Here is a 22,965-nt window from a genome sequence, read left to right on the forward strand (position 1 = left end):
TCCATCAGGACCATAATGTCCTTCTTGGCGAAGTAGGGTGCCAACTACTGTTTCATGTTTCTGGGGCAAATAAAGTGAGCTGTTTAGAGCAGAGCAGGCCAGAATGGGCTGGCATTGTTTCTCTGGGGGCATGGCTTGGCTTTAAAGACAGCAGCAGAAACCCTAAGAGGTCCTGACGGGTACTTCCACCCACATAGTGCTGGAATAAGACAAGTGGGGTGCTGTGAGGATATGGTGCATAGGTAATGTAACATGTATTGGGAAGACAGCACAAGAATACTCAGGAGGGCTCAAAGAGAGAGAGACTCTCCATGAAACATGCTAGAATTGACACTTAGCCAATTTTTGGCAAGATTCTTCCAGTGTTTTTGATTTCAAAGTCTAAACGATTAGTATCCTGAAAACTGTCTTTTGCTTTTTAATGTCTGCTTTCTGATAAAAACAGCCCACTGTAATGTAGGGTCTTAGTATTTCAGCCATTCCCCCCAACGTAAAATGGATTGGATAACCAGTAAACTGGATAGCTTTACTGAGTGTCTAATCATTGCGAATATGAGTTCATTATGAGACCTGTCACTGTTTAAATTATATTAACTTATTTGCAGAATTGTATATTGTTTCATCTGGTTTCTGCACGATACCTACGACCTAAGTTTGCAGTGACAGATTAAAGAGTACAGGTGACTGGCAGAGAAGGACCAACCCATCCAGATCACTTACATTTAAAAATAGTTTTGGGTTCCTTCACAGTACAAAATTTTTATGCGTAAAGGAAAGGTATCTTCAGCAAGCAGAATTAGCATGAATTGACTTGAGTTTGAGAAATGTGTGAAATTTACAAAAAGTATGGACATTTTGATAATAAATAGTGGAAAACATTCAAACATTGTAAGCCAAAAATCATTTTAAAGAACATTGTGTTAAAGGATGCAAGATTTTAATAAATTTCCATTGAAAACACCACAAATAAAGTAAACATGCATGGACTACTACTTCAAAACACTTTATACAATACAAAATATAAAAATACTTTCTTAGAAATCCTCCTTTTGCATGATATGTACAGTAAATATAATTAACTTAATGAATTTTCAATTTTAATTACAACACATTAGCATTAAAAACACAACAGGTTAAGCTGTTCTGTAACTTTGTTTGGTATAACATACGGATTGTTAAGCTTGATATAACTTTCTGTGGCAGTGGAAGGGAAATTACAGTACACAATATAAGAACATAGACAATATCTTAAGTTGTAAACATGCTCACAGCTATGTAAGTGGATTTTAGTAAAATGTATACAATTCATTTGATGACTGTAACTACAGAATGTATATTAGATGATATTATATCACAAATAAATTGATTTAAATCAAAAAAGCAAGCAAATATCCTTCATTTAAATCAGGGATATTGTAACAGTTTTTAAATACTGATTTAAGTTATATTGCCTTTGCCAATGTTAATTTCTTAATAATTAATTTGAGTGCAACTTCTATTCGTTTACATTCTTGCTGGAAATAAATTGTGCAAAAAATTATGAGATAATGCAGTTCTTGCTTTTTTGTCTCTTCCTATAATGTGATTGGTACCTGCCACTCAGGTTGGATGATATAGGAACAGGTGAATTATAACCATACATAAATTCATCGCTAGTGATGGGGCGAAGCTGAACAGGGCACGGAATAGGTTGCCCTAGGAAGTACCCTTCTTCCTCAGACTCTGAAGATGAGGAACAGGTTGAACACCAATCATCATGGTCATTAAAATAAGGTCTGAGCAATTTATCACCTACTTGATTTTGCAACGTCAGGTCAGAGGCAGTTCTAGGATAACGATTGTATGGATCTCTCAACTGGCCATTTCCAAATGCATCCCTGCTTCTTCTTCGCATCATTAATTGTTCATAGTCTTCACCTGAAAACATTTGAGATCTGTCTCTTAGTTGATAACGTTTATCTGAAGCTAGGTGAAGAGCATTATCAGAACGAGATCGTCTGGATCTCCTTGGCTTGTGACGATGATGGCGAGAGTTATTCTCCCGATTATGCATCCGTCTCTGGGTCCGTTCACTCATGGGTGCAATTCTAGCATTCATGCTAGTTTGCATTCTGTTACTTACGGCACCATCTGGACAGTCGAACCCTGGCGGCATTCTTCTTTGAGTCGATAATTCTCGATACTGCAAAGGGTGCCTGAGCCTATCCAAGGGTGGCTGCAAATCCTGGTATTGCTGGGCTGAGTTTAGGCTTCTAATGGATTCTGTGCTTCTAAATCTAGCAGAAGAGTTAAGTGTACCCATGTTGCTAAGTTTTTCTGATCCATTCATGCCAGAGTCTTTGCTCAAGTCAGGCATTGAAAACCTGGACAAATGCTCCTGGCGTCTGGCACCACCTTCCACAGAAGCTCCTGAAAATATAATTTGTTGGCAGGATTTAAAAAAACAATGAAAAACACTTGCCTTAAGATTAACTATAACAAGAACCAATTTGTTCAAGGAAAAATAAATTATTTCTGAAAGTGAAGCTGAAAATCAAATTAAGCCAAACTAGTTTCAAGCACATTTTAAAATGTGAAGCTTCTAAAATAATTTGCTTTGCAGGCTTTATATTCCATTTATGGAATTTCAGGGTCTTTGGGCATGAGATCAAGTAGGAAGGATGGCAAAATGGCATGGTAAGGTTTGCGGTGATATGTCTACTTCCATCAACTTTTCACTTTGTCAGTGGTGAGAAAAGTGGAAGATGTAGCCCTATATGAAGCCCATTTGAACCACCTTAATGGCCAAACAAGGGGTTCTTCCTGCCTCCATTGACATTTAATCTGTGGCAAGTGAGTCCTTTGTGACTTGGGAGAATGACTGGTCTCCCAGTGTTCCAGGGTGTGTTTGCCTCCTTTTCAGGCTGAGTTTGACCTTGACTGCAATGGCCATTTGTGCAATGTCAGCCCTGCCTGACCCAGTTCCCCAAACCCTACTTTTTCCTGGCTGTGATGGCATGTGTCCATCAAAGCGTAAACTTGCTCAATGTAAGTTGAGCACCACTCTTGTTGGCTGCTGAGCAACCAACCTTGTGATTGGTAGATGGGGGTGGGTCACCATTCTTAATAAAAAAGCAAGCTATTGCCAGCCACTTAACTGTTTGCTGACTGTAAAACCCAGTCCTGGGTCACACTGCAATGGGATCACTCCTGGTTTTTGTCCCTTAAGTAGGGCCTCTGTTGCCTCGGAAACATTCTGGCCTTTATTTGAGCAAAATAATTGGGTAACCATTGGAATTTTAATGGTGTGTTAATAATAGCTGATCTACATGAGGACAGTACAGAATAATCCTTCCCTTAGTCTACTGCCAGCTTGTTAAACTGTTTTGCAGGGCTAATTTAACAAGAAGTTAAGAAGAAATTAGTCTGGGAGTGCATAAGTCTATGAAAACAATCCTCAATCAAATATTATCTAATAGTGCTGAAGTTACTGGTCATAGCCTGAGAATTATTATAATTATGACATAGAGCAATGAAAAAACTGGAAGGGGTAAATTCCAAAAACATGGAAGAAAAACCCACTGAATTGTGCAAGACCAAACAATACATTTCCATCATCAATGATAAACATATCAGCCAATAAATGTAGAGAAACTACAGCTAAACAGGGTATTGAATTCAGTATAAATTAATGGACCTTTCAATCATCCTACAGGTCACTGATAAGACCACATCTGGAGTATTGTGGACAGTTTTTTTTTAGACCCTTATAATATGGGTGATTTGCTGGCCCTGAGAAAAGTTCAGAAGATTGAATAACTCCTACTTCAATGAAAATATTATTTTGCCAGCCACAAGGAGTGACCTGATAGAAATTTAGTAAATAATGAATGGGCTGAACAGCATATCTATTGATGAACATTCTAGTTTGTTATACTGGGGTCTGCAGGGAGGCAGTGGGTAAATAATCAGAGAATAAAGTATGTAAAGTATTGCTATAGGTCAGATTACAAACCTTTTTTCCCCAAGTCAGTACTGAGCTTTCAGATTGTGTTGTTAGCTGATGTAATGGGTGCTTTCTTTAGGGTCTTTTTTCTCATAGTGATACTTTTAACAGGCAACTGGGCTTGATTGATGTTAGAAATTATATCAAACAAAAAGTAAATAGGTTAATGGATAGCAAATATCTGGCCCACGATCCCCAGGCTAATTTCATTGCCCAAAGAGCTCCGAGATCAATGTTTCCAAAGTTTAATGTTCCAGTGTGGGCCTAGTTTTTTTTTTACCTGTTTCCAAAGATAATGACAAAGTTTGGAAGTATTTAGTTATAATTTTGCAGCTATTTTGAGAATTGGTCTGTTCCCACCATCTTAGTTAAGATCTGTCAACTTAGCACTGAGCACTGGGACTACTGCTCTCTGCGGCTCCAATATGAGCTGGCCTCTTTTCAAAGCTGCTTTTGAGTAGGCCACTACGTTCATTTTAATCAATAATTAACCACAAGTATACTGTACCTGTTGCATTTGAAAGTGCAAGAGATTCTACTGATTCCCTTGGGGTTTGTTCAAGAAAGGTAAGTTGATCAGTAAAACTAAGTGCACTGATTGGATGTCTGGTTCGACTCTGTTGAGAAATCAATTCTCTTTCGATCTCATATCCTGGTACAGTTGGATTTGATCGGGATTCAGTAACACTATGGCTCGATGCACTACTAAAGCTTTCTTGAGTTCTGATTGCTGAAGGATAATAATCTTCTTTATCTTCTTGGATAAAACTATCACTATGATCTTTCATGGCAGTTGAACTTCTCTTTGCATTAAATTCCTTCCCCCATAAATCACTCTGATTGCTTACGCAATGTGTTGGATTAAATTCATTCCTCACACTATACTGACTTAGAGATTGAGAAGGTCTTTCCACAAATTTAGCCCTCTCGGTAGAGTCATCTTCAAACTGGTAGACATCTCTGATTTTCCATAGACCCTCTTTGTTCAAACTGGTTGCTTGACTAGCAAGACTTAGCATATCCATTTGTTGAGAAAGAGGATCAATATCTGTAGAATATCTGTTCATTGCTGCTTGAGATATATTTGGTCTTACATTTTTATCTTCTACTTTATTGCTGTTTCTACCTATTCTAGCACTACGCCGAGATTCTCTTGATCGTGCACTCTGAAATGCAGAGTCTGAAGAGTCAGAGCCACTGGGATCTTCCCCAACACTGCAGGATCTGGAGCAAAATATCTGTCCTTGTTTTGGTAGGAAAGGTCGTCCAAGTAATGACTTCTTGCAACGTGCACAGCAGAAACACATCTCTGTGGCATGCCAGTGCTGACCATCATATGTCATCTGCCCTTGGTCAATACCTTTGAAAAAAATAAAGTTTTGATAAAGGCAATCTTCATTTAAAATATTTAGAGTGCCATCACATCGGTTTTGAGTTTCTTAACCTGCTTACAGTATTTGCTTAATCATATAATAGGATTATATTAATAATGCAATCATAATGATATGTACAATCAAGTGTATATCCATGAAAAAAGTTTTCAAGTGTGATAATGAAAACAGCTGCAATTAGAATACCTTTTTCAGTGATCCACTTTCTAAGTTATACTACTTTAGCATTCCTTTTGTGGGAAAATTTAGCCTCTCGTGCTTTATACAGGTTTTAGTGCACACAGTTTTAAATAGCCAAATTCAAAAGGAAAAATAAATCTTAGTTATTTGTGTAGTACCATTCTTAGATCTATCTCTTTAGCAATTTTTATGTATCGTTGTTCTATTTTCCTGAAAACTGAAATTTTTTCCTAGGATATGGTTCCAAATGTGTAAATGTCATTTGGTACCATGTCCAAATCATCATTATTAACATGTAAAATATGATGGTCAATATTAAAGTATTACTATTTTTGTGAAAGTGAAGCATAGTAGCGTTCTCACTCAGTAGGCAAATTAACATTTCAAAATTCCTGAAGGAATGACTGGATAATAATCAAGAAAGGCAGCACTGGACATATTTTGCTTTTCCTAATCTGTCATCAATTGTATCATCCTAATTGCAATCCAGCAAAAGCCATAGTTGGTAACTGAGACTTATTTTAGCTAATAAGGCTCATTTACATAGAACATAGAACAATACAGCACAGAACAGGTCCTTCGGCCCACGATGTTGTGCCGAACATTTGTCCTAGCTTAAGCACCTATCCATGTACAAATCCAATTGCCGCTTAAAGGTCACCAATGATTCTGACTCTGCCACTCCCACAGGCAGCGCATTCCATGACCCCACCACTCTGGGTAAAAAACCTACCCCTGACATCCCCCCTATACCTTCCACCTTCACCTTAAATTTATGTCCCCTTGTAACATTCTGTTGTACCCGGGGAAAAAGTCTCTGACTGTCTACTCCATCTATTCCCATGATCATCTTATAAACCTCTATCAAGTCACCCCTCATCCTTCGCCGTTCCAATGAGAAAAGGCCCAGCACTCTCAACCTATCCTCGTACGACCTATTCTCCATTCCAGGCAACATCCTGGTAAATCTCCTCTGCACCCTCTCCAAAGTTTCCATATCTTTCCTAAAGTGAGGCGACAAGACTGCACACAGTACTCCAAATATGGCCTTACCAAGATCCTGTACAGCTGCAACATCATCTCACGACTCTTGAATTCAATCCCTCTGCTAATGAACGCTAATACATCTTAGGCCTTCTTACAAGCTCTATCCACCTGAGTGGTAACTTTCAAAGAGTTATGAACATAGACCCCTCTGCTCCTCCTTACTAAGAACCCTACCGTTAACCCTGTATTCCGCATTTTTATTTGTCCTTCCAAAATGGACAACCTCACACTTGACAGGGTTGAACTCCATCTGCCACTCCTCAGCCCAGCTCTGCATCATATCTAAGTCCCTTTGCAGCCGACAACAGCCCTCCTCACTATCCACAACTCCACCAATCTTCGTATCGTCTGCAAATTTACTGACCCACCCTTCGACTCCCTCTTCCAAGTCATTAATAAAAATGACAAACAGCAGAGTTCCCAGAACTGATCCCTGAGGAACTCCACTTGTAACTGGGCTCCAGGCTGAATATTTACCATCTAACACCACTCTCTGACTTCGACTGGTTAGCCAGTTCTCTATCCAACTGGCCAAATTTCCCACTATCCCATGCCTCCTGACTTTCCGCTTAAGCCTACCATGGGGAACCTTATCAAATGCCTTACTAAAATCCATGTACACTACATCCACTGCTCTACCCTCATCCACATGCTTGGTCACCTCCTCAAAGAATTCAATAAGACTTGTAAGGCAAGACCTACCCTTCACAATCCGTGCTGGCTGTCCCTAATCAAGCAGTGTCTTTCTAGATACTCATAAATCCTACCCCTCAGTACCCTTTCCATTACTTTGCCTACCACCGAAGTAAGACTAACTGGCCTGTAATTCCTGGGGTTATCCCTATTCCCTTTTTTGAACAGGGGCACAACATTCGCCACTCTCCAGTGCCCTGGTACCACCCCCGTTGACAGTGAAGACGAAAAGATCATTGCCAACGGCTCTGCAATTTCCTCTCTTGCTTCCCACATAATCCTAGGATATATCCCGTCAGGGCCGGGGGACTTGTCTATCCTCAAGTTTTTCAAAATGCCCAACACATCTTCCTTCCTTTACTGACTAATTTCGGGGAGGCTTTTAATTGAAATTGCCTGTATAAACTTCACAAGTTATAAATCTGAGAAGTTTGTACCAGAGTCATTTAGAATTCATGTGCATCTGTATATATCTGCAGATTTCCTATGACACGGGCCGAAAATATTTTCGAAATGTACTGTAATGATGCAGTCTGTCCAGCCATTATAGATAAATGGCATCCTTTGAATACTCCCAACACTATGAACATTTTGATTTTGAGAATAATGATGCAATGTTGTAAATTATTTTATGTGTCATTATTGGATCAAAAGAAATGCCATGATTTCTTTTTAATTTAAAGAACCACTTGTTATAATTTTGTACAGAGATGTTCTGAGCATGTATTAGACACTTGAAGCATGGCAAAAGCTACTATGATGTTCATTGTTCAGGAAATAATTTATAATATAATAGCACCATGTAGAAACAAACTCTTTTTCACTTTTGCTAGCAGGACAATCATCTGTAGCCCTAATGTGTCTACAAGCGTATTACTATAGATTGCCTATTCTCAGGTAGGAAGAATTAAGCAGCTCAAAAAAAAGAAACATAAACAAATAGCCTACAGTCATTCCACTTTAAAGCGTTGGTATATTTACTATTATGAGTGTTAACAACCATTAAGTTAATTTATGTTTTATTGACTCAGTTTTGGACCTGTAGCATGGCAGTGAACTAATTGAAAGGTGGGTTTAAGTGACATTAGGATAAATTAACAACTGAATAGCATAGACAATTGTTAAATCCATATATGTTTGATAAATATGTGTATTTAACTTATTACATTGAGAACCATTTTATATCTGACAGACATTTTAAACATACAATTTACGATTAAATATGAAACTCAATGTTAAGTCTAATTTATTTTCTTTCTCAATTATAGCTCATTGGAAAGCTTTGCTGTCGTTTGATTACAATTAGAAATGGATATTACCAAGGTAAAGTGAATTGCTTAGTTCTGATGTACCTATAAACCATACTGTCTTTTTAAGAGGTTGCGTCTCTATGGAAACATGTACTAGTTGAACTACTGGGAGTAGTATTCAAAAGCTGAAAATGAGTTGTAAAAGGTGATGAAATACTTTTAAAATCATTAAATAATACAGAGAACAAAGCAAACACAACTAAATAAATAAATAAACAAAAATCAAGTTATAAGTGAACATTTCCCAAATTTCAGCACTAAAAAATATTATTCTATTGTCACCTCTGTATTGGAACTGTTTGCTGTAACCCTGTTTCTTTGCAAGTTTTCCTAGTTACTCCAAATTTTTTTTTTTTTACCTCTTATCAACAGAAAAGCACAATAACTAAATTTTTTTGTAAAAATTGAATTGGTTTGTGTTTAGGATAAAGTACCACCTTTCCTTTTTCTTACTCTTTTCAGCCTTGCCCCTGACCTCCTTGGAGTGCCTTTCTTGACCACTAGCACCCATCCAGCAGAGACCCCTATGCCATTCCTATTTATTTTGCGTGCTGTTATATGGTTGTTGTTGACTTGATTTATTGTCACGTGTACTTAAGTACAGCGAAACTCTTTGTTTATGAACAGTAAAGGCAGATCATAGGTAGATCATTGTGAGTAAGGACATACAGATTAGATTAGATTAGATTCCCTACAATGTGTAAACAGGCGCTGCAGCCTAACAAGTCCACACCCCCCCTCCGAAGAGAAACCCACCCAGACCCATTTCCCTCGGACTAAAGCACTTAATACTATGGGCAATTTAGAATGGCCAATTCACCTGACCTGCACACCTTTGGATTGTGGGAGGAAACCGGAGCACCCGGAGGAAACCCATGCAGACACGGGGAGAATGTGCAAACTCCACACAGACAGTCATCCAAGGCTGGAATTGAACCTGGGTCCCTGGCGCTGTGAGGAAGCAGTGCTAACCACTGAGCCACCATGCCGCCCCTAAAGCATGTTGCACTCGAGCCAGGTCAGACTCGAACCAACAGTCTTCTGATCTGAAGTCAGACACATTATCCATTACATCACTGGCCCAATAGATTATAGGGTGCTTGGACAGAGGGAGACATACAGGTTACATTGCACAGAAGCAAGATGAACATTAACAAGATCAACTTGTTAATTTGAAGTTAGACGATCCATTCATCAGTCTAACAACAGCAGGGAAGCTGTTCTTGAACTTGTTGGTGCAAATGTTCAAACTTCTGTATCTTCTGCCTGACAGAGGAGGTTGTAGGAGAGCATTAGCAGAGTGTGAGGGGTCTTTGATAATGTGAGCAGTCTTTCCACGGCAATGAGAAGTGTAAATGGAATCCATGAATGAAAGGTTGGCTCTGTGATGGTCTGATCTGTGCACATAACCTTCTGTAGTTTCTTACTGTTCTGGGTACAGCAGATGGCACACTGGGCCGTTATTTACCCTGATATAATGCTCTCTATGGTGCATCTGCAAAAGTTGGTTAAGGTCCTTATGGTCATGCTGAATTTCATGCTGGCTGAGGAGGAAGAGGCATTGTTGTGCCTTCTTGACCGTCATATCTACATGGAAGTCCAGGATAGGTTGTCAGTTATTGTCACTCTTTGGAACTTGACACTTTCAACTCCATTCCATTGATGTAGATGGGGGTATGTTTTCTGCCTTTCTTTCTGAAGTCAGTGATCAGTTCTTTTATTTTGTTGACATTGAGAGAGGGGTTGTTGTCATTGCGCCATGCCACAAAGCCCTCTAGCTCCTTTCTGTATTGACTTATCGTTGTTTGATATCTATCCTACCATGGTGGTGTCGTCAGCAATATTGTAGCTGGCATTCATTCAGAATTTGGCTACATAGTCGTGGGTGTAAAGGAAGGACAGTAGGGGGCTGAGAATTCATTGTTGGGTGGAGGTGGTTTCCAGTGTTGAGGGTTATCATGGAGGAGGTGCTGTTGTCTATCTTCACTGATCGCAGTCTTTAGGTCAGGAAGCTGAGGATCTAGTTGCAGAGGGCAGAGCAGAGACCTAGGTTTCAGAGTTTTGAGATCAGTCTGGAAGGGTTAAAGGTGTTGAAAGTGGAGCTGTAGTTGATGAGCAGGAATCTGACATAGGTATCCTTATTGTCCAGGTGTTCTGGGATGAGTGCAGGACTAGAGAAATGGCATCTGTTGTGGACTTGTTATGTCAGTAGGCAAACAGCAAGAATCGAGGCATGCTGGGAGGCTAGATTTGATGTGGGCTGTGAACAGCCTCTAGAAGCACTTCACATTTATGGACGTCAGAACTACTGGGCTGTAGTCATTAAGGCATGTTGCATGTGTTTTCTTAAGTACTGAGACGATGGCGGTCTTCTTGAAGCAGGTGGGGACTTCGGCTTGTAGGAGGAAAAGGTTGAAAACGTCAGTGAATACCTTAGCCAGCTAGTCCACACAGGATCGAAGTGCACAGCTAGAGACTCCACTCGGGCCAGTCGCATTCTTTGGGTTGATCTCAGAAAGACTGATCTGACATCTGCAGCAGTGATAGTGGGAACAGGTGTGTCTGGTGCTGTTGGGGGAGGTGACACTGTGTCGCTGGCATTCTGCTCGAACTGAGCAAAGCAGGCATTGAACGCATCAAGGAATGATGTATCTTTGTCCACTGCTGGTGGTGGCAGAAGTGAAAAAACAAGCTAAATAGAAGAACTCTGACATTGAACATACGGTAAATCTTCATTCTGAGTCTTTCAGCATTTGGCTTAACAAACCAAGGAGCATATTATCCATGGTGCTCATCAGATTTCAAGGCTAAAGGTTTCCTGCTTTGCACACTTTGCGTACAAGAATTTGCACAGATGCTAAAAATATGTTGAAGTATTCTTTTGACACTGGACTAAAATCACAATTTACTTCAGGAGGTACACATTTTGTGTTTTCACTTCACTATTCCCTTTTGCATAATACTAGTCTCTCACTTTGCCGACTACACCACATGTCAGGCACACATTCAGAAGCACTCATTGGCACTAAAGTCAGGCCTAATTTCCAGATGCTTCACCCCACCCTCACCGATCTGACAATCTTACATCCTGCCTCCACAAATCCTCAGTCATTCTAGTACAATAGGCACGTCACTCAAACAGAGTAATACATAATCACTGACATTTTCTCCCCTCTCTCTTTGCATGATGTTTAGAGCCCCACTTTATAGCTTATGAAATAGCTCCACAGAGATCGGCACCCCAATACCAAGTCACCCTTTGTTTACATGTAGAGAATCTTTGACACTGCTTCAGCTTCCTCAGAGCCAGCTCAGAGGGAATAGAATCTCTGACACTCCTTTTCATATCGGTCAGCCATGGTTTCCTCATTAGAGCAGCCTCCAACTTCATAGTCTGAGAACGCTGCACCGCTCAATTCTAACTCCTACCTAAGATTCACTAACTTGACTGCCCAGTCAACTCATTGTCTCAGCATGCTCCCACCCCACCAAACTCATCTCTGCATACCTTGACACCGTCCTGTCCCCCTTAGTGCAGGAACTCCCCACCAACGTTTGCAACCCCATCCATGACCTTCACCTCCTCCAAGATTTTCCTTTCCCCGAACTCCAATGCATTATCTTCATCATGGACATCCAGTCCCTGTACACATCTATCCACCTCGATGAAGGACTCCAAGCCCTCAGATTCTTTCTCTCACGTCAACCCAACCAATAGTCTTCCAGTGACACTCTCATTCACCTGGCTGAACTGGTCCTCATCCTCAACAACCTCTCCTTCCAATCCTCCCACTTCCTCTAAACTGAAGGGGTAGCCATTGGCATCCCCATGGGTCCCAGCTGTGTCTGCCTCTGTGTCAGGTATGTGAAACAGTCCATCTTCCGCAGCTACACCAGCATCATTCCCCACCTTTTCCTCCGCTACATCGATGACTGTATCGGCATTACCTCCTGCTCCCATGAGGAGGTTGAACAGTTCATGAACTTCACCAACACCTTCCACCCTGACCTCAAATTCATCTGGACCATCTCAGACACTCCCTCCCCTTCCTGGACCTCTCCATCTCTATCTCCGGCGACTGACTAATCACAGACATCTACTACAAACCCACCAACTTCCACAGCTACCCGGTCTACACCTCCTCCCACTTTGCCTCTGATAAAAATGCCATCCCTTATTCCCAACTCCTCCGCCTCTGTCACATCTGCTTCCAGGATGACCAGTTCCACCACATAACATCCCAGATGGCCTCCTTCTTCAAAGACTGCAATTTCCCCTCCCACGATAATGCTCTCCAGCACATCTCCACTTTCTGCACCTCCGCCCTTGAACCCGACCCCTCCAATTGCAACAAGGACAGAATCTCCTGGTCCTCACCTTCCACTCCACCAACCTCCGGATACATCATATCACCTCCGCCATTTCTGCCACATACAAACAGACCCCACCACTAGGGATATATATCCATTCCCACCCCATCTGCGTTTTGAAGAGACCATTCCCTCCGCAACTTCCTTGTCAGATCCATGCCCCCCACCAGCCCACATTCCACTCTCAACACCTTCCCCTGCCAGCACAAGAAGTGTAAAACCTGTGCCCACACCTCTCCCCTCACCTCTGTCCAAGGCCCCAAAGGATCCTTTCACATCTGACAGAAATTTACCTGTACTTTCACACATATTATCTACTGTATCTGTTGCACCTGATGTGACTCCTCGACACTGGGGAGACAGGACGATAATTTGTGGATCGTTACAGAGAACATCCTTGGGACACCTGCACCAACCAACCCCACCGCCCCATGGCCAAACACTTTAATTATCCCTCCCAATCCAGCAAGGACATGCAGTTTCTGGGCCTCCTCCATCGGCAAACCCTAACCACCTGACGCCTGGAGGAAGACGCCAAGCCTCATCTTCCGACTTGGGACCCTGTAACCACACAGGATCTGGGCACGTTTTGCTCCCAATCGGTTTGTCAGTTTGCAGCTTTCATATAGTTTATGTGCTTGTTCAGGACCATCGCGCCTACCCAAACTTGATATGTTACTGGTCCTGACCTCATATCGATCATATCCTCTTATCTACACAGGGTCATTCCTGTGGTTCCCACATGAAGTTTTGTTCCCTAAACTGCCTCTCTCGCTTCGTGAAATCTTCAGTCCAACATTGGCTATCCTGATACCATTTCACACTCCCCTTTCGGGTCCAGGAAGATTAGATTTAATCTGGTGTGGAAACGTCTCCCCACATGTAACTCTGCTGGGGCTATGTTATTGCACAAGGGATGATCTTATAATCAAATAGGAACTGGGGCAGTTTGGTATCTTGTGAAACTGTAGGTTGTTTCTTAAACACTGCCGTCATAGTTTGCACCGCTCTTTCTGCCAGACAACTGGACGATGGATGGTATGGATTTGTCCTTATCCTTATATGATGAATACCATTTGATTTTCGGAAATACTCAAATTCCCTGCTGGTAAACGATGGCCCGGTATCTGTGACCAACACTTCCGGGAGTCTGTGTATTGCAAAAGATGTATGCGGCTTTCCTATTGTTGTCCCAGTGTTTGACAAATGAAATCTATGCATGTCAATCTATGCTTGAGTGGGCATCCACAATGACGAACAACATTGAGCACATGAAAGGATCCACATAATCATTGTGTAATTGAATCCAGGATGTGAGGGATCTGCTCGTGGTAATTTTTGCCCTTGTTGGAATTCTGGGCACTGCCCCATCAACATGCAATGTCTGATGACCATACATAACTTCTTGCCAACATCTTCATTTCGGAAACCCCTGGATGATCCTAGTGGAGCTCAGCCAGTATCTGGTGGTGACCTTGCCGAGGACAATCACTCTTGCGCCCCACAATAATATGCTGTCCTCAACTATGATTTGGTTTCGCTGGTTCTAAAAAGGTTTCAATTCTGGGTGCAACGGTCCTTTGGCTTTCCCCAGCATCACCAGCTGTTTTAGTTTTGCCAGAACCGGAGCTTTCTGCAGGCAAAGTCTGATATTGTCAGTTGTGACTGGAAAGGTGCCCAGAAAATTTAAAACCTTTACATTCCAGGGATGGTATTTGCTACTTGGCCTTCCGGATGGTGTTCTGACTTGTAATTGTATGCACTTACAATTAGAGCCCACTGCTGAATTTGGTCTGAAGCTATGGGCGGCACTGCCTTTTAGACCTAGAATGGCTTTGTAGTTCAGTATTTTTACAAATTTACAACTGTTGATGGAACTTCGGGTGTATTTATGCTCTGCATTAGCCGAAGTTCTGGTTGCATATGCTATTGGGCATTCCTCTTCTTTTGGTCACCTCTGAGCTATTACTACCTCAATGCTGTATGGGGAGGCATCACATGTCAATACCAGATCTCGCTTGAAATCATAATGTGCCAAAACCATAGAGGATGGCAGCTGTTCCTTCACTTTCCTGAAAGCTATGGCTAACCCCTTTTTAATGGTCGATGCAAAGGTGCCAGGATTAAGGCAAGGGCATGTATGAATTCCATTATCATTCACCAGCCCAAGGAAAGATCTAAGCTCTTATGCTGATGTGGGAGCTGGGGCACCTTTGATCGCACTCGCTTTACCTTACAATACATGTAACCCAATCTTGTCGACTTTGCAGCCCAAGTAGGTCACTTGAGGTGCCTGGAACACACATTCTTCCCTTCTAAGATATACATCTGACTGTGGAAACATCTAAGGACTATATCCAAGTTCTGTAAGTGATCCTTTTTGGTCTTCCTTGTTATTAGCATGTCATCTAGATAAATGGTGACCTGGAATAATCTTTGTAAAATGTTCTCCATCGTCCACTCTAAAATTGCACAGGCTGATGGCACCCTAAATGGAAGTCTTATATATCGGCACAAACCCTTATGGGTATTAATTGTAGCATATACTTCGGGGTATCCTAATCTAAACTCAGTTGAAGGTACAAATGGCTCATGTCCAGCTTCGTGAAGGACAGTCCCCCTGTCAGCTTTGCTTATAAATCCTCAATGCGAGGGATTGGGTATTTATCCAGCTGTGAAAAGCAGTGTCTGACCCGTTGGACTTCACAATCGGTATATGACTGGTGCTGCCCATTCTGCAAATCAGACTGGTCTGATGATTTCTTTGCTGTCCAGCCTTCTGATTTCTGCCTCTACTTTTGGTGTAAGGGAAATGGCACTGGGCAGGTCCTACAGAATCATGGAATTGCTTCCTGGTTAACATGCAAGGTGGCCTTGGGTCCTCTGATAGTCCCTAGATGTTCGTGGACCACGTCTGAGTATTTAATTAGGGCTTCGCTCAGGCAGCCATTTTCTAATTGAAAACTGTTGAGCCAATCTATGTGAATTTTTCTCAACCAATATCACCCCATCAAGCTTTGGCCCGAACCTTTTACTACAATCAGTGGTAACTGAACCAGCTGCTTCTCATACGAGATTGGAACTGAAGCTATATCCTTAATTTGTAGAGGTTCACTGGTATAGGTTCTCAGTCCACTCAAGGTCTTGCACAAACCAAGAGTGGAAGTCCACAGCGAATTTTGTTAAAGACTCATTCTGTGATCACTGATGCAGCCACACCAGTATTGAACTCCATTCAAACCTTTGGGCCATTTAACCAGAAGTTTATTTGATTGGATGTTGCTAATCAATTTACTAGATGTAGGTGGCTTTCCAGAGGGTGCACTTTCCTGTAAACAGGCCTATGAGTTCTCTTACTCAATTTAGGTATGGTGGGACTCTTTTGCTGTCTCAAGTTCACATACCGACAGCAACTAAAATGGCTTGCCGGCCTGGATCTTGAAGAAAATTTAAACAATTTAGCTGAGACTTGGATTTGTTTTGAGGTTTTGCTGTGGGCTGACCTAGATTCCCTCTTTTCAGGACATGTCCTGAGGGAGGCTATGCAATTGCTTTCATTCAAGTGGTGCTCCCCTTACTCAGTCAGACTGGTGAGAGTGTCTACTTTCATCACAATACCCTGCAACCCATATGCTCCACTTGCTGCATTTTTCAATGATAAAACTATTTTAAATCCAATTCAGCTTTAGCTAGTAGGCACTTTTGCATGGTCACATCATTAACCCCACATATGAAAAGATTTCTCAGCATCTCAATAAGGGTTAAATCAAAGGCATGTGCCTCTGCCAGTCACCTTAACCTAGTCAAAAATCCTGATATGGATTTCCCTGGTTCTCAAATTGCTGAGTAAACAAATTGTGTCGCAGAATTAGAGGTATCTTGGGAGTTTTACTATTTCTCAACTAAATCAGTCAACTCTTGAAAGGTTTTAGCATGTGGTGCCTCACGGAAAGTCAGGTCCCTAGTAACTGAAAAAGCTGCAGATTCACAAGCTATCAGGGGAATTATTCTTTGCATTTCATCTGTCCGGAAAAAAACTAATGCATTTTTTCCACATACTGGGCTCAGTCTGCAATAGCAGAATCAAATGGGACAACCTAATTTGCCCCTAATTCAACCTTAATTCAAATTGTCTGTTGTGAGTGCATTTGTTCAAGAGCATGCTTTTCTTTTGACAACACTGAAATAACTCCACAGAGGTATCCCATCACCAAGTTCACTTTTTTTTTACATGTGGCGAGTCCTTGACATTGATCCAGCTTCCTTAGAGCCAGTTCTGAGTGAACAGCACCTTTGACACTTCTGTTTAAATCTGGCAGATTAACAGCCCAAATTGTGGAACTCATATTCTATGACGTCCATCTGGCTGACCTCGTTACAATCATGACACGTTATTGGTTGTTGGTTGCAGAGTGACACATGAATTCACCACCAGGACCTGTGAGGTCCAAGTGAGATTGCATCAGTTTGTTGCACTATGTGACATCAGTAGAGTGCTCCTTCACAGGTTCCCAGTGCATGCTAGACTGTTTATATGGGTGCTCTTTGCAAGAGATGATTTGCACCAAAGCAGGTGATATAGCACACCTCAGCAAGATGGCACCAGGCCTCTGTAATGCTGCCTCCACCCAGTGGCAAAAAATAAAAAAAAAATTCTCAGAAGCAAATGGCTTTAAAATGTATTGAGTTACGCATTTTTGAATTTTCTTAGTGTATTAGAATCAATGTAAGAAAGAAAGTGAAACAAATAATAAAAGAGGGAATTGGAGAAAAATAGACAATTATAATGACAATAAAACTAAATTTCATGAATGCAAGAACAGCATAAAACAAAGTACAACACTGAGGAAGTTATACGATAAGATGACCTAAAGCTTGGTCAGAGAGGTAGATTTTAATGAATGTTTCAATAGGTAATTATGAGTTAGGGAGGTGGAAAAGTGTAGTGAGGGAATTCCAGAGCTTGGGCAATATATGTCATGACCATCAATGGTGATTCAATTAAAATTAGGGTTGCAAAAATAATAGCACATATCTCAGTGGGTTGTGGGACTAGAGATTAAAAATATAGGGAAGGTTGAGGCCTTGCATAGATTTGAAAAAGATAAGAATTTTAAAATCAAGACATTGCTTGAGTGGGAGCAATGCAGGTTCGTGAGCACAGGGCTGGTAGGACACTGAAATTTGCTGCTGTTTAAGACATCAGCAAATTTGGTTATGTTCAGCTAACATTGATTATGTGTGGTTAGAATACTGCATGTGATTTTTGATGCTATAAAAATGACTGGAAAACCATGGGAAACATTTCTCAAAGATTCACTGGAATGGTAACAAGTATTGTTACTTCATTTATTAGAATGGGATTATTTCCACTGGAGGACATAAAGTCAAGATGAAATTCAACTGTCAAAAAATTATGTAGAATTTGATGAAGTCATAGAGTCATAGTGATGCACAGCACAGAAACAGACTCTTTGGTCCAACTCGTCCTTGCTGACCAGATAGTCTAAATTAATCTAGTTCCATTTGCCAGCAGTTAGCCCATATTCCTCTAAGCCTTTCCTATTCATATAACCATCCAGATACTTTTCAAATGTTGTAATTATGCAAGCCTCCTCCACAACCTCTGGCAGCTCATTCCATACACACACCACCCTCTGCATGAAAAAGTTGTTAATTAGGTACCTTTTACGTCTTTTCCCTCTCACTTTAAACCTATGCCCTCTAGCTTTGGACTCCCATACCCTGAAGAAATGACCTTATGATTTTAAGTGCATAGGTCCTGCCCGATTTGCCCTACCAAAATGCAGCATCACACATTTATCTAAATTAAACTCTATCTGCAAATCCTTGGCTCATTTGCCAAGCTGATCAACGTCTCATAGTATTCTGAGGTAACCTTCTTTGCTATCCACTACACCGCCAACTTTGGTGTCATCTGAAAACTTACCAACCTCCTATACTCACATCTAAATCATTTATTTAAATGACAAGTGAATAGGGAAAGATATTTTCTCTGACTAGAGAATCGGTGAAGGGAATTATCAATTTAACATCATTATTAAGAGATTGAACAAGGAGCAAGTTAATTATAAAAGATTGTCGTGACATGGATTTTTCTATTTCCACAAGGAGGCTGATGTCTTCTTGTAAGGGAAAATTGGATGAATACTTGAAACTTCAAAAGCTGCAAGACTGTGAGGCAAATGCATGCAGTTTTTAAATACTTGACCAAAATGTCAGCATCAACATGATTGCCCAAATCATCATTTTCTGTCTGTAAAGTTCTATGTTTAAGCTGCTATATAGGTATGGTGAGAACACAAATAGTATTTATTCTTTTGTCAACTTACCTATGTGTTCACCACATGTATCACAATATTCAGCATAAAGAGACTCAAAGCAGTTACAACAATAGGGTCGACCTTCTTTCATAATGTATCTTTGGCCTCCTAGAACAGTTTCACATTCAAAGCAGCAGAAATGCTTCATATGCCAGTGTCTACTTTCAGCTTCTGTGCATTCATCTGCAAAGATGATCTGTGAAAAGAAATGCAGATTTTAAAGAAGAATATGCAGAACATGATGAATACCAGCTCCAAAATCTGCACTGGACCAACAGTTGGAGGATAAGTTCAAAATTTGTTCAGCTTTAATTTTTATGTAATTCACAACAACATAGGACTGGAAATTGGGATATACAAGAAGAGTCATATTGGTCAAGAAATGTTAACTCTGTTTCTCTCTCTACAGATGCTAACAGACCTCATGATTTTCTTCAGCACTTTCAAATGGTTTTTTGGCTTTCATTATAAGGGAAATGGATTACAGGAGTAAAGATGTTTTGCTGCAGTTATTTACAACGTTGGTGAGACCACATCTGGACTATTTATCTAAGAAAGGATATACTTGCCATAAGAGGAGTGCAACAGAGGTTCACTTGATTAATCCCTTGGATTTGTTTATGAGGAGTGATTGAAGAGAATCAATTTGTATTCTTTAGAGTTTCAAAGAATTAGGGTGTTCTTGTTGATTCATATAAAATTCTTACAGGGAATGAGAGGGTAGATGGAGATAAGATGCTTCCTTACTGGCAGGCCAGTCTAAAACGAGAAGAGATAATCTCAGAATAAGGTACAGCTCATTTAAGACCGAGTTGAGGAAGAATGTCTTCACTTCATTTGACATTCTGAAGAAGAGTCATGTCAGACATGAAACGTTAATGCTGTTTCTTTCCCTACAGATGCTGTCAGTATTCCTGAATTTCTCCAGCATTTTATTGTTTTATTTTAGATTTCCAAAAGCATTATGTTTTTATTTAGGTTGTAGAGCAGGCTAGATTCTGATGCAGTTGCAAAGGTTTTTTTGTTAAAGTAGGCAAACAGACAAAGAATGTGCTCAGTTAACGGAAGTAATTAGCTACTAATGTTAATACCTTCCCTAAAACCTTGCAAATGTAGAAACACTATAGAAACGCTTTCAAAGATCTTGCCTGGGCTGTTACGGTAATGTTACCCCCATGGTTTTCTATTAAAGGAGTGTATGAAACATGCAAACCTTTTACCATTAGTTACCTCTCACAATGTCTTATAGTAATTTCACACCTAACTACAAATGTTTCGTTTGCAGCAAAGGGCCCTTTATTCTTCCAAGTTATGCCTGAAAATGTTTCTGCATTCTCACATTTACAAACAGTCAGCCAAAAGTCAGTTTCCAAGCAACTGTCGCTGAATCTTTATGAATTTTTCATCATGACACCTGTTATTACTGCAGCATACATTAACCACTGAAATTCAAACTCCTTTAACTCTATTTGTAGTTGAAGATAGTTAATCAAACCTGGCAGAGAACACTTGTCTCTGGGGTAAAATACAATTTTGATGAGAGGACTGAACAAAGGGAGTGGATTGGATGTCTATCAAACACACTGCCTATTTTATTTTCCTGTTGATTTTTCCATCATTCTTGTGCCTATGCCAAAACTAAATTCATCTCCAATTTACCCAAGAAGAGGAAGAAACTCTATTAACGCAGGGTACTATTAAGATGAAGGAAATGGGAAATGAGTTTGAATCCATCTTTGAGTATGAAGTCAATTTTCTTCTAACCCTTGAACAGCAGGCTCTTATGCAATTTCCTCCTTTGTCCTTACCACTTCAATAACTATTTCTATCTGTTCTAGCAATGTGGGTGTCACTGACCACTACTTATTTCCTTTCCCTGACTAACCCTGAGAGGTGAGCTGTCTTCTTGAACTGCTGCATTACATGCAGAGATCCAGCAAATACCCAGGATTTTAACTGAGCGACAGAGGTGGAAAGGCAATATATTAATGTCACAGTGATATTTGGAGGGGAACTTGCAGGTGATGGCGCTTTCACACATCAGCCATCTTTGCCCTTCTTTGTGGCAGAGACCCACAGGTTTGGAAAGTGATGTCAAAGGAGCTTTGGTGACAGCAGTGTGTACCATCAAAAAAATGCACTGCTGCAACTCACCAAGGCTCCTAAGTACACATTGCTGACACAGTGCCTCAGTGGTGAAGGGAGTGAATGTTGAAGGTGATGAATGACTACCAATCAAGTGTGCTGCTTCCTCCTGGATGCTGTCAAACTTCTAGAATATTGTTGGAGCTGCACCATTCAGGCAAGTGAGAATATTCCATCACATGCCTGATTTGTGCCTTGACAAACTTCATACCAGGTTGACAGACTTCAGATGGTTAGGAGTTGAGTTATTTGCCATAGAATTGCTAGCCTCTGACCAGCTGTTACAGCCACATTTATTTTATAGACATATGTATTTAATTGCTCCAGTTTAGTTTCTGGTCAATGGTAATACCCAGGATGTTACCACAGTGAGGGATTCAGTGATGGCAATGTTATTGAATGTCAAGGAGGGACAATTGGATTTTCACTTCTGTGGTGCAAATGTTACTTGCCACTTCTCAGCCCAAGTCTGATTGATATCCAGGTGTTGCTGAATATGGACATGACTGCTTCAATATTTGAGTCATCGTAAATAATGCTAAACATTGTGCAAACATCAGTAAACATCCTATTTCTGACCTTATTATGATGGGAAGTACATTGATGAGCATAGGAAGATAGTTGAAACTTGGTTACATGCTGAGGAACTCTTACAGTGATATCTTGTGGCTGGGATGTTTGACCAATACCAACAAATTTTCTTCCTTTGAATTTGGTAAGACTCCAACCAATGTAGAACACCCTCTATTAGCTTCAGCTTTGTGAAGGGTCTTTGATATCATACTTAGTCAACTGTTATCTTTACCAAAGGGTCTTTGATATCATACTTGGTCAACTGTTTCTCCTGCTCCTTGGATGCTGCCTGACCTGCTGTGCTTTTCCAGCTACACATTTTCAACTGTTATCTTTAGGTCACTCTCATCTTACCTCAGGAGTTCAGCTTTTTTGTCAATATCTAGTTTAAGGCTGTAATGAAGTTATGAGCTGACTGGCTTTGGCAGATCCCAAACTGTGTCAGTGAGTAGGTTATTGCAAAACAAATGCTACATGATATAAAATGTCTTTGCTGGTTTTTATTTGTTGTATGCAGTTTATTGCACTACATGGTATGTTTCAGATTGTTGCTCAGCTCAGCTGACCTATTAAGCAAAGTGGGATTACTATTAAACACGCTAGAATTTCTTTTCTAAACTCTATACCTCGTCACTTCCTACTTCTCATTTAATACCCCTCTTAAAATCTGCCTGTACTGGCCATTCTTTTCGAACACCTTTCCTAATATCTCTTTGCCTCAGTGTCCAACTTTTGATTGCACTTCTGTGAATCACATTGGCATATTTTTCAGTAGTCAAGACAACAGTTAAGTGCAAGGGTTTAGACTAGAATGGTGCTGGAAATGCACAGCAGGTCAGGCAGCATCTGAGGAGCAGGAAAATCGATGTTTTGGGCAAAAGCCCTTCATCAGGAATGGAGGCAGGGAGCCTCCAGGGTGGAAAGAA

The 22,965-nt window shown here is 40.7% G+C and overlaps 1 protein-coding gene across 9 annotated transcripts in view; it reads right to left on the reverse strand.

Annotated features, from left to right (window-relative positions):
- Positions 1-910: 910 nt before the first annotated feature.
- The window catches only part of prickle2b (prickle homolog 2b), a 293,554-nt gene continuing 271,499 nt past the window's right edge, over positions 911-22,965 (reverse strand). For all 9 annotated transcript variants that reach the window (XM_043708272.1, XM_043708274.1, XM_043708270.1 and 6 more), the window contains 3 exons: positions 19,331-19,517; positions 4,494-5,345; positions 911-2,409 (listed from right to left, as the gene is read on the reverse strand). In XM_043708272.1, coding sequence (XP_043564207.1) covers positions 1,538-2,409; positions 4,494-5,345; positions 19,331-19,517 — 1,911 coding nt within the window. In that variant the 3' untranslated portion in view covers positions 911-1,537. The remainder of the gene's footprint in view (positions 2,410-4,493; positions 5,346-19,330; positions 19,518-22,965) is intronic.

The sequence above is a fragment of the Chiloscyllium plagiosum genome, chromosome 18, assembly GCF_004010195.1.
Source record: "Chiloscyllium plagiosum isolate BGI_BamShark_2017 chromosome 18, ASM401019v2, whole genome shotgun sequence".
Taxonomy (NCBI): domain Eukaryota; kingdom Metazoa; phylum Chordata; class Chondrichthyes; order Orectolobiformes; family Hemiscylliidae; genus Chiloscyllium; species Chiloscyllium plagiosum.